Source organism: Penicillium chermesinum (assembly GCF_028974085.1).
Source record: "Penicillium chermesinum strain IBT 19713 chromosome Unknown utg000003l:1.0-5111272.0:1.0-5115320.0, whole genome shotgun sequence".
Lineage (NCBI taxonomy): Eukaryota > Fungi > Ascomycota > Eurotiomycetes > Eurotiales > Aspergillaceae > Penicillium > Penicillium chermesinum.
The window spans coordinates 540,748-552,176 of record NW_026695313.1 but is presented as its reverse complement, the minus strand read 5'-3'; the positions used below and the strand labels follow the sequence as shown (position 1 = coordinate 552,176).

Sequence of the window (11,429 nt, the reverse complement as noted above, 5' to 3'; positions counted from 1 at the left end):
GATGTTTTCATTCTAAGATTGGAGTTTTTCCATTTGGACATGAACAGCTAGGGTCAAAATCTGAATTCATTCGAACATAGTCTGTCCTTCTTCCTGGATACTGTAGCATTTATTCGTAGGCTCAAGTTGGATCGGCGCTCCCTCGAGGATTGCCGAAATCAGCCATCGGCGAGTCCAACTTCTCACCGACGACTCGGTGTTTGTTTTCATCTTCGCCGCCTGAAGCTTTGGATTATCGAGTAAGGCCTCTTGTATGGCGTTTTTGATGGCCTACATGCCCACCACCGCCGAGGCTCGCTGATACCAAAAGTGTCCAACAGCCCCATGTGATGCTGATGGACTAAGAATCCTCAACATGGACGTAGACCAGCTGGCTTGGGAAAACGATACAGCGAACAACCCCCGTAAATGGTCTCGACTGCGCAAAACCACAACCCTAATATCGATTTGCATGATTGGTTTCACGACGACTTTAGCCGCCTCCATCTACGCACCCGGCCATGAGCAGGTCAAAGAAGACTTCCACGTCTCAACCACCGTAGCTCTCCTGCCTCTGTCCGCATACTCCCTCGGGCTGGCCTTTGGACCGATGATCTCGTCACCCTTGTCAGAGACGTTTGGGCGTAAGTACGTCTATTTGTCCACGCTCCCACTGTTTGACGTCTTTACCCTGGCCGCCGGGTTCGCGCCAGATATTGCGACGCTCATTGTCTTTCGCTTTTTCGCGGGGCTGTTCGCGGCACCAGGGGTGTCGGTTTCGGCGGCTACGATCTCTGATTTCACGCCGCCGGAACAGAGGGTCGTGGCTCTGTCACTTTATTACTCCATTCCTTTTACGGGGAGTGTAGCTGGTCCCTTGGTTGGGAGTCTGGTTACCGAGGCGAGGGGGTGGCGGTGGACGATGTGGGTGATCCTCATGATGGCTGCAGTGCTTCACCCCCGGCTATATTCATACGAGAATCATATAAGGCTATAGTCCTGAAGCGTATCGCAGAGAAGACAGGCACCCAAGGGCTGCAGGTGCGACCTGAGCCGGTCATGGAGACAATCAGGAAGTTTCTTTCGTCTACCGTTACGCGGCCGATGCATATGATTCTAACAGAACCATTGGTCGGATTCATCTGCCTCTACTGTGGGTTTCAGTTTGCATTACTCTACACTTTTGTTGTGGCCAGTCCGTGGGTTTTCAAAACTGTGTATGGGTTTTCCCTCAGCGAACAGGGTCTTTCTGCGCTGGGTCTCGTTGTAGGCTGCCTGGTGGCACCTTTCGTGCTGATTTTTCTAGGCATCGCGATACGCAATAAAGACCTAGCCAGATGTCGAAACCAAGGATGCCCGGTCAAGCCCGAAAGACGCCTCTTGATCGCATTATATGGGAGTTTAGTGCTTCCAATTGGTCTCTTCTGGTTCGGCTGGACAGCCCGCGCCTCGGTCCATTGGATGTGTCCAATCGTTGGCCAAGGCGTTGCTATTCTGGGTAGCATTCTCATCTATGTGCCCTGCAATTTCTATATGATGGATATCTATGGTTCGAAATATGGTGCCTCGGCCGGCGGTGCCAGTTCATTATCGCGGTATTTGCTGTCGGCGGCGTTCCCGCTGTTCGTGACACAGATGTATGAGGCTCTTGGTATCGGGTGGGCGAGTAGTCTTTTGGGGTTTCTTGCAATTGTCCTGGCGCCCATCCCGTGGCTGTTCTATTACTTTGGTCCCCGTCTCAGGGCTCGGAGTGCGTATGAACATGGGACGTGAGGGAGCACCACTGATACAGTGGACAGGAGTGCATATTCTCGGCAAATATTATTAGCGACTATTGCATCGTACATAATATTATCCTCCAGATACCAGGCACTTATCAGTTTCTAGCGTTTCTCCGTCAGTGTTTGCCCAATTATAAAAGTCGCTCGGTTTTGGTCTGCTGCCCCTTGGGTTGCTGGATGACCTTTGGTGAACATCGGTTGTAGTCTGCCCGCGTCTTTATGTTGACAATTTCTTAATTGGTGGTGGGCATTTAGAATTCACTGAAATCACTGCTTTTATTCAGAAATTGGAGCACCGTTTTGGAGATTAACTTTGTGTAATTTGCTGAAGGAATTATCCCTAATTAAATACATAACGTAGAAGGTATCAAGCTACCGCGAAAGTAAGAAGGTAGCGGTAGCTGATCTTTTCTTATCATAATTCATTATGCCAGAGAGTCGACAATGGAAGGCGCAGAGGCAGATACAGATATTGATCGATGCCTTGTGCCCGAAGTGGTCTTCTGTAGTCTCCAGGCCACGAGAAATGGTACAAAGACCTTTCATCCGTGCCGGTTTCCGTTGGCAGCTGGGCCGACATCGTAGCCACGAAGAGGCCAGGGAGGTTGACTGGCAACTCGAAGCCGACCGGCTTCGAGACCTCAAGCGCGACTGCGAGACCCTCGCTGGGATTGACTTGTTTAAAGCCCGAAGGATGCAGTTGTTGAGTATTGGAAGCTCAGATGGTTGGTAGAAGGGAAGGTTATCTCATTCGTCGATCTACTATTTTCAAGCAGCAGCGACAACAGCAGCAGCAAAGACAGGAGCAGGGGACGGGGTCCATCTTGTGACCGTGGGCTGCAGGCGGATATCCTTGGTTGTAATAAGATTCCACTCATTCTTGGTGATGGGGGTGACATCGGAAGCAGACAGCGGGGTTTTGGGACCGCGCCTGACCGCAGGACTGGACTTGGCCGGAGGTGGAGGCCGACGAACGCGGACTGTCTTAATAGCTGTCTTGGGCGTCTTCGCGACTACCTTGGCTGGTGCTTTCTTCGGTTCCGCGGCCTTCGGCGGCGAGGGGAGAATAATTGCTTCCTGGTCATAGGTTTGCTGGTAAGCTCTGGCGACGGCAGCAAGCAACTCGTCCTTGACGTCTAGTTGCTCGTAGACACGGTGGAAGAAGGCTTTGCTGAAGGGCCGGCCCTGGAAGTCCGCCATCAGGCGGTGCAAAAGCTGCACACACGATGTCATGGACTGTCCGTCGGACCGGGAGAACGGACGGTTGGAGAGGACGCAGAGGCGTCGCTTGAAAGTGTAGATGCGATCCATGTTGAGCAGGGTGAGGCCCTCCTGGCTGAAGACGACCTCATTCTGCATGATCGATTGCTGGACGAGGTACTCGTTGGCCTGGCGCTCGTACTGGCTGCGGCCGAGAGCTTCGCTCCAGCTTGGACCAAGGGAGAATTTCTTCGACCCCTTTGCGATGGTCCGTTCCAGGACGCGCCATGATGCGAGATCAAGCTTGGTAATGGGGATGACCATCAGATCGGAGGGCTGGCCGGTTGGATATGGCTTGCCTCGACCAACCAGGAGTGTGACGTGCATCATTCTCTGCTGGAGCTTGGAGGAGATGTATTCGAGAGCGGGGAGGATGCTGGGCAGGATGGCATCGGCGTCGAATGTGAATTCAGGAGAAAGAGGCGGCGAGATCATCTCGTTGGTCAGACGAGTCGGGGAGTTGGGGACATAGATGCCCGCTGGGCGAGGAATGCGCATGACGCCCATGATGTATACCGAGATATCTTGAGTGATGAGTACAATATGTCCAAGGTTCAAAGGGTTGACCCTTTTGCTGGAAGGAATCCCTGTTGAGGCCGCATCAACTGGGTGCAGGCCTTGATATAACCGTGCATTGGGACTGGGAGCCCCCGTTAACCGTTCAGGGGACCAACAGTCCCCCGCACCTACAATGATATCTTAACATAGAAGAGCCCCTAATTTACCCCCGTTTTCTTAGTGACAAACCGGCTGCTAATGATAGCAAATATACTGGTGAATTGGCCAATGGGAAGCGAGGAATAAGCAGCGGGCCCCATCGACCCAATAGGATCGTCGAGCCTATAAATACTTGTAACCGCCGAGGCGTTCGTGCACCAATCGCCGCCCCGAATCCGTCGCTTTCACATCGAGTTCCTGCATGTCATCACGCACTAACACGAGGACCACGACTTGATCTCTCGACACCCTGATATCGTGAGCGCACCCCCTCAAGCTAATTTCCCACGACCAGGGACTGGGGTACTCTCCGCTCCTAACGATAGGCTGCCGCTGCTCAGCATGCTGGTTCTGGGCTTTTGGGCTCGGTGGTTGTGGGTCTCAAGAATCAAGAAATGAGTGTTGTCGGTCTCCATCGGCAGACACGCACTCAGGTCCGGAAATGACAGCGGATACTGTGGATAATCTACTGGCTTGGCGGTTTTGCTCCCTGCATAAGTCCCATCCATACTTACGAGAGAATCTCTTGTGTGAACTAAAGTAGGGAAGTAGGGACGTTGCAAATGTGAGACATTTGTGCTTCGAGCAATATTGCCTGAGAACGCATACATGGGCCCCTCTGCAGCCATATTCGCCCATTCTCGGTTTCTGCGTTGCTATGTCAATGATCTGATGTAGATGCCCAGAAGGAGGTAGTCTTGGGCACCAAGGCAAGCCGTTATGTTCGTAATGACATGCAAGACGTCCCGCTACGTCGTTGCGAACCCAGACGTCCGTCGTCGAACAATTTGTAAGCCTGGAAATACATAAGTTAGTCTACAATCCGAACGCGAAGGAGAAAGACCGGAGGAGCATGAATCAGGATTTCTCTCCTCTCTATCTGCTGACAATACCCCGAGCCCACGCTTCTTTGATCCCTGCTACCGGTCGGAGCTCCCATCTTGGCTGGACCTTACAGCTTAGTGGCGCAGCCACGTCATCCAAAACGTGGGAATGCGTATCTTCTTGACCGTTAAAGCGGCCTCAGGATCCTGTCAGCCCTGGTCAGAAAATCCAATAGTTCGGTGGTAGTGCGCCTTCGGTCGAGCAACGTACCCAGTCGGGAGCCTCATCGCGTGTTGTTGGTTGGGGGCGAAATACCCGCGGGCGCGTAAGTGCGGAGATATGAGGCTAATTTGCATATTAGCTTCAATTTGGGTTCCTAGATATGACGGATACGCGAATGACAATACACAATCTTGAGAATCCTGGAAAGTCTTTATCTGGTTTCATCTCATTCCCTATGAGCTTAGTACTGAAATGCCAAAGAATGAGTTTCTTGGAGTCAGTTAACAATTAACAGGCAATTACAAACATTTGTGTAACGAGGCACATCAACGTTATACGAAGAGACCCTCGTCAAGATTGTCACCTGTGTTCACTGGATGGACGTGGCCATAAGTCGACACTTAGAAATCGCCTCTGCCAAACTTATTGTCTAAGTTGGTCACTCCGCAAGTGGAGGTCAACGAGGCCGGATAAGTTGCATCTGAATCTTGGCTCGCCGTGGCAATTATACCCAGAGTGACCCAATCAGAAAGACACTCCTCGATAGTGTCGCCCAGATGAGCATGCTCGAAAAACGGATCAGAGTCAGAGTCCGCTGTCTCAACCTTGACAACATGATCGTTTGCGTCTTGGGTGATCTCGACCGGGCTGGTATTGTGCGGGTAGGTAGCCTCCACCCGAGAGATAAGATATTGATCAAAGAACAGCTGGCCGATGTGCGAGATCCTCTCGCCAGTCAACGCGTTTGGCAAGATATGGGCCTGGGTGGATATGGGTGGCGCGACCGGCACAATGTCCAGGGAGAATTGTGCTCATTGAGCGACGCCGTCGAGCCCTTTTCTAAATGCCACGAGGGAACGTTTTGTTCAGGTTCGAGGCATAGTTCCCATTGCCATTCGAGGCGCCCAGTGCATCGGAGTAGACGCCAGTGGAATTGGCGCCCCAGACATCCCAGTAGAAATCCTTGATGAGCTCGCAGGTATCGTATCGATGGATTATCAAGAATGATAGGGATGCCAGAGCGAATCGACTCACCCTTCACTCAGAAGGCCTGACTTCGCCCTCTGAAGCCAAAATGCATGCGGGATTGACAGAGAAGAGTTCTGAGCCGGGTGTAATTGGGGTAACGTGCAGAGACGAAGATGGGAGGTGTTTAGGACTTTGTCGGCAATGACCGTGAGCAATATGACCACAGACATGTAAAGTGAAACTTATCTATCTGGGCAGGACCCACCGAATACTGTCCAGACAGTATTCGGTGGGTCCTGCCCAGATCGCCATTCGACGGCTCAGCCAGAGTAGTGGCCATATAGACACACAACAATGAAAAAGATGATCCCATGAAGTACAAGGACAGTCTCTCCCTTTGATCTGCCAATAAATTGTGTACTTTTAATGCCCGCTCGGCTATTGCAAAAACTCCACCCTCCACAGATGGTCTGGGATGTGTCAAAGATCGCGCTGTTTGCTGCGAGAGCCCTAGTAGCTCGAAGTCTGTAGATTCTGCGATCCCTTTGACTGGCATATCATCTGCAGTCGATTCGTTTATACTGAGTTTCTTTGTGTTTTCAATTAGTATAGTCCTTTTCAGAAGCTGAGGTGCTGTCCTTACTAAAAATGATACTCCAAGCTTTTACTTCATAGGAAGCCTGCTGTCTCCAGCGAATCCACGAAGGCGTTTCTGCAGAGTTGACCGTATCCTCCTTGTTGAGCTGATAGAGCCTGTTGAGTGCATCTGGAGTATTTTGACGTAATATTAGCATAGTATCTGGGTATAAGGCCCTTAGTATAGTTCAATCTTCAAAAGCTCATGTTCTGGCGCGCTCGGCCCTGGTATGTATCGCCTCAGTGCGGAGAGCGAGGCCGGTGATGAGAACGTTTACTTAGAAAGTAGTGTCCCCAGTCCTGGAGCTCACGATCTTGCGCGCACCGTCTCTCTGGTGTTCGTATAATTGTTGACGCTCTACCAACCCCATCGATCTTCTTCCCTACCTCTCCCAATACTCGATTGAAGACCCCATCCTTGCTACGTTCAAAATGGCTGACCCAACAAATCAAGAAGACTTCTCTATGTTCGACGAGCAGCTTGCCTGTGATATTTCCTACACATTGAGCCCAAACATGGAAGACCTGAGGTGTGATGCCTTTATTAACAGGCCTCATCCTGATATGACACGCCCACCGGATGCAGAACTCCGAGAGCTGCAACTGGATGGCTTTGAAAACCGCCGCATATCTGTCCCCGCCAACCAGCCCGCCGGTCCTGCCCTCAATCGTCCGAAGCAGCCTTGCAACCTTGACCTTTACCCAATCTGTGCCCCTCAAAAATCACATGGATCCTTTAACGCATCTCCTATCAGGAGAGTGTATCATGATCAAGAAGAGCGTTTGATCAAAATGATGGGGAATGATCGGTTCATTGAAGAAACAGCGCCTGTTATGGGATTCACCACACGGGTTGTGCAGGCCATCTTATGTGCTTCCACGGGTGCAAAGGCCTTTCATTGCCCTGACAAGGAAGGTTGGGATGTCCGCATCACTTCCATGCAGCACTGGAAACAGGCACAGTATTCGTTTCCGCACCACAAACCCCTTTTCCTTCCATACTCTCTTTCAGTAGAGGCAGGAATTGCGCTTGCGTCTTTGATGCTGCCTGGTGGAGCGGCTGCTTATGGCTGGCGATTCGACGACAAAGCAAATAAAGATCTCAAGGACTATATGCCTTCCTATGCTCGCATCTTGCATCCTGGTGGCAGCCTCAAGGTTCTTGCTGTGCGGGAACACTTCAATGCAGTGGTTTCTTTCGGTGGAAGCGCTCTTACTGTGGAGGCTCTTTCGGAAATAGAGAATCATTACCGCGGCAAGTGGGGAAATGAGCCCTGGGACATGGCTTACAAGACTATCGCAGCCATGGGAGCTGTTTATCGTGACCCAACTCCATGTGAACGCAACCTTGGTGAGGGTTTCGTTGTTGTGCAGCAATCCACCATACACAACGGGCGAGATATTGGCCGGCACAATACCAAATGGATTATGCCTGAACGACGATCTGTGAAGGCCGTCGACCCTGATTGTCAGTCTCACCCGTGGAGGAGGAGTGAGACGTTTCTGAGGCCGTTAGAGCGACTCATCAACACCAAGACCAGAATGATATTGGGTGGAGGGGATATCCCAGACCATGTAGAGCCCCAATGGTTTTGGGAAAAACGTGAGGTCCGCGCAACCTGGCGCACTGGGGGTAGCCTCGCAGATTTACATGAAATCATCGAGGATATCTCTACCACGCTGAAAGAAATTCTGAGGTCATCCAAAAACTTGACTTCCAAAGACCGAAAGAAGTTGCATGACGCAGCTTTGCGGTACAGGTCGGAGGCCCTTTACATGATCCATTCGGAGGAATCGCGCAGCAATTGTAAAAAGCCGATGCCAAGTGGCTTTCGCAACATCTTCGGCTTTGCGGACGATATGTCGACTTTGACTCTGCCTCATTTCAGGCTCGAAAGCACTTTTGGCCTTATCGCAGAGTGTCATATGCCCATGGACTCCAACGAAGACAAGTTCATCGAACGAGAGAAGCTGCGAATCCAACTAGGCAATTACTGCCTGCGATTCCATATCGCTCACGTCATCTGCCTCGCGGACAATCATTTCTGGCCGGATGACCTTTGTGAGGGGCCCGCCGAGCACTCCGTCCTCCTTGACCGTAAGATGCCCAAGAAGTTGGGCAACATGCTTGGAGTCGCGCGGTTGACTCGGGCAAATGTACCAGCTTCCAACTGGCTGGTGCTTGAGCCAGTGGGCTTCTTGCGTGGCCTCAGTGATCGGACGGCCTATTGGGGGCACCAAGTCCAGGGCAAGCTAGCCAGTCCATCTCAAGGACATGGGCAAGTCGTTGTTGAGATGGCGGTCAAACAGACTAGCTATCCCACCCTGGACGCGGAAATACGCTCCATTTGGGCCAACAATGGCACTGTGCGTCTGGGATGCCAGCCCAATGTGCCCTTCACTGTGGTGGTGGATGCTGATGGGGTCGTTGCGCCTTTCGCGATCTCTCCGTACGTCAACTCCGGAGGAGAAGTCAAGTCCTTCCAGGTCTTCCTTAACTACCATTGAGATCTCAATGAGAGCAAGATGAATGTGAGGGTGAGCTGGTCTGGCTTGAGCTTTTCCGATGGAGTGAGGCAGTTACGGAGATGAAGGGGAAGCTGAAGGGAGTATCACGGAGGGCATATGTGATGTGTTTAGATTAGTGAATGTACGGATATGTGAAAGTCTGTGGATATTGGCGATCTTATGATAGATAGTATTGTAGTTCACCATATGATAGACGACGAGAGTGTAGATAGAGTGTCAGTGAATACTAGCAAGAGTGGTGGTGATAGTCGGACGAAAACAGGAGGCCTTTCGGTGGCTGGAGTAATATCATCTACTATTAGTAGAGTACTTTTGATTAGTTGGATTGTACAATCTCCAGCTTCAGTCATGTCCAAGTATGATATGCGACCCTGAGCTTCGACTGGATAAATGGAACCCGACCCGGAGTATACGGTTCTTGGGCCTTATATACCTTTGACGTCGTGATGCTCTTGGCAAGTTCCGTAGATTTTGAATTGTACAATAGAGCCCACTCGAGCTCTGTAAAAGCAATTATGTCCCAAGGGCGTGCTAAGACCCCGTACAGAAGAACCACCAACGCCTTCGAAGCCCATGCTAGAACTCATCACCATTATAAAAGCAGCGCTAACCCATCCAAGCAGCACTGCAGTGCTTTTCTTTTATTTCAAAGGGACCTGACGACGGAACTCTGCGCCCATTATTGGCACGACGAACTCCTCAGGGTCCACGGTATCCTGAGAAGGTGCCTCTGAAGACACCTCTTCACCCCAGACAAACTCTCCAAACGTCAAAACCGCCCTGAAAATTTCCTCGCCAGTAGGCACAATATGCTCCGATGGAAGTAAGAAGCCGTAGCTACCACGATCGCGTAGCTTGATCTGATAGGAATACTTAGCGTGCAAGTTATGATAAAACCAGTCCAAAGCACTGCCACCTGAGGTAACGCTAGTGGCTCCCTTTGACTGGAAGACGCCTTCGCATGCAGAGGTGACATAGTACGCCTCTTTGGATGAACGACGGATAGCCTTGGCAAGACCGAGGGCCAGTTCCTCTAAGCTCTCCAAGGTTGGAGGCACAGAGGAGCAGCTGTAGGAATATGGATACAGGATCTCCTGCGAATAGGAATGCAAATCCAAGAATCCCACAATAGTGGCCGCACCGCTCAAGGTCTGGTTCAATGCCCATTGTGCAAGGCGATGAGCTTCGAGGGCTTCAAACGGCTCGGAGCCCGCGTAATTCTCCGAGCAAGGGTTTGAGCTCGTCGATTCGCCGTTCCACTCGAAGTCCCACGCCCGATCCAGATCCACACCCGGACAGAATGGGAGGCCGGTAGGTTGCCTATTCTTGCGCCACAGGCGATCCGACTCCCATGAATAGACATAGCCATCTGGGTTCAGAGTTGGGATCAAAACAAAGTCGTATTCTTCCAGGAGGTGAGTCACTGTCCTTGACTCCCCAAATTGGGTGATCAAGCTATGCGCAACATACATCACGGTGGAAGTGCTGATCCACTCTCGGGCATGCAGACCACCAATGATGACGATCGTCTTCCGCGGGCCCGAAGTCTGAAAGTTTAAGTCTGAAGCCCCGAGCCGCAAAGCTGGGATCTCGCGTTCTTCGTAGGAGAAACCGACGCTGGTATATTCCACGTACGATGGGAACATCGATGACATCAGTCGCATCCATTGTACAATGACTGAGAGTGGCTGGTAATCGCGGAAGAAAACGTCATCGGACTGCGTGGCACTGTCTCCAGACGGAAGACCATTCCCAGCATTCAGTCCGATGTGGTGTTGTCGAGGATATGTGGCGTAGATCATCTCTACCAGATCATCCATGAGGGGGGTATAGGCAGTGCGGAGGGTGGGCGGAAGCAGGTCGAGAAATGAGGGAACCTGTCACAGGTCGATTTGTTAGGAATATGTTCGCGAGATCGAGCCATATGGGGTCAGGCTAGTCACATACTATTTCATCTGCCAGACGAATGTCAACATGGTCGGCGGTAATTGACCAGATATCGAGCACCAAAGCCTGGGCTGCTTCGGCCAATGCCTCTGTGTCGTCCTTGTGGCGCGGGTGGAAGCGCAGCACCACATCGCTCTCATAGCGATCACGAACGTTCAATGGAGGACCTGCATATTTTTGAGCTGAGCAACGCCCGGTTCCCCAGACTGATTCGATCACCCAGTCGCGGAACCTGGTCCACGGGCGGCGTGGGTCGGAAGGGCGGGTCAGGAGCTGAACTGGCCGCGGCTGTAAGGGCGGCGGGGGGGTTATGCTAGAGCCTGCGGGGACGGCCGAGATGGCGGGCGCCGTCGTCAAGACCAGGAGAGCCGGCAGGAATCGCATACTTGATGCCAGAAAGATCCTGGGAACAAAGAAGAGAGTCGGGGGGTTGCTCAGGTGGAGCGATTGCAGCGATAAGGTGGCTGAGGCTCCAACCAACCAGCAGTCGCAGGCTACAACGTTTCCATGGGTCTGAGCGTCAAGCGGGGACATTTTCCTTACAGATCGACATGCTTGACATCT

At 51.8% G+C, this 11,429-nt stretch overlaps 7 protein-coding genes across 7 annotated transcripts; 2 read left to right on the top strand and 5 right to left on the bottom strand.

Annotated features, from left to right (window-relative positions):
- Positions 1 to 355: 355 nt before the first annotated feature.
- N7468_003100 (MFS transporter) lies at positions 356 to 1,752 on the top strand (the record flags this gene model as incomplete). Its single annotated transcript, XM_058472397.1, has 2 exons — positions 356 to 928; positions 985 to 1,752. The coding sequence occupies 2 exons, from the start codon at positions 356 to 358 to the stop codon at positions 1,750 to 1,752; spliced, it is 1,341 nt and encodes a 446-aa protein (XP_058331400.1).
- A 435-nt stretch (positions 1,753 to 2,187) lies between these two features.
- On the top strand, positions 2,188 to 2,493 carry N7468_003099 (uncharacterized protein; the record flags this gene model as incomplete). Its single annotated transcript, XM_058472396.1, has 1 exon — positions 2,188 to 2,493. The coding sequence occupies one exon, from the start codon at positions 2,188 to 2,190 to the stop codon at positions 2,491 to 2,493; it is 306 nt and encodes a 101-aa protein (XP_058331399.1).
- Positions 2,494 to 2,528: 35 nt separating this feature from the next.
- On the bottom strand, positions 2,529 to 3,527 carry N7468_003098 (uncharacterized protein; the record flags this gene model as incomplete). Its single annotated transcript, XM_058472395.1, has 1 exon — positions 2,529 to 3,527. One exon carries the CDS (start codon positions 3,525 to 3,527, stop codon positions 2,529 to 2,531), a length of 999 nt encoding a protein of 332 aa, XP_058331398.1.
- A 482-nt stretch (positions 3,528 to 4,009) lies between these two features.
- On the bottom strand, positions 4,010 to 4,366 carry N7468_003097 (uncharacterized protein; the record flags this gene model as incomplete). Its single annotated transcript, XM_058472394.1, has 1 exon — positions 4,010 to 4,366. The coding sequence occupies one exon, from the start codon at positions 4,364 to 4,366 to the stop codon at positions 4,010 to 4,012; it is 357 nt and encodes a 118-aa protein (XP_058331397.1).
- Positions 4,367 to 5,185: 819 nt separating this feature from the next.
- On the bottom strand, positions 5,186 to 5,983 carry N7468_003096 (uncharacterized protein; the record flags this gene model as incomplete). The annotated part of the gene is made up of 2 exons (XM_058472393.1): positions 5,186 to 5,510; positions 5,820 to 5,983. 2 exons carry the CDS (start codon positions 5,981 to 5,983, stop codon positions 5,186 to 5,188), a joined length of 489 nt encoding a protein of 162 aa, XP_058331396.1.
- A 2,104-nt stretch (positions 5,984 to 8,087) lies between these two features.
- On the bottom strand, positions 8,088 to 8,894 carry N7468_003095 (uncharacterized protein; the record flags this gene model as incomplete). The annotated part of the gene is made up of 3 exons (XM_058472392.1): positions 8,088 to 8,360; positions 8,409 to 8,614; positions 8,702 to 8,894. 3 exons carry the CDS (start codon positions 8,892 to 8,894, stop codon positions 8,088 to 8,090), a joined length of 672 nt encoding a protein of 223 aa, XP_058331395.1.
- Positions 8,895 to 9,559: 665 nt separating this feature from the next.
- N7468_003094 (M14 family metallopeptidase) lies at positions 9,560 to 11,249 on the bottom strand (the record flags this gene model as incomplete). Its single annotated transcript, XM_058472391.1, has 2 exons — positions 9,560 to 10,795; positions 10,866 to 11,249. The coding sequence occupies 2 exons, from the start codon at positions 11,247 to 11,249 to the stop codon at positions 9,560 to 9,562; spliced, it is 1,620 nt and encodes a 539-aa protein (XP_058331394.1).
- Between the last annotated feature and the right edge of the window lie 180 nt (positions 11,250 to 11,429).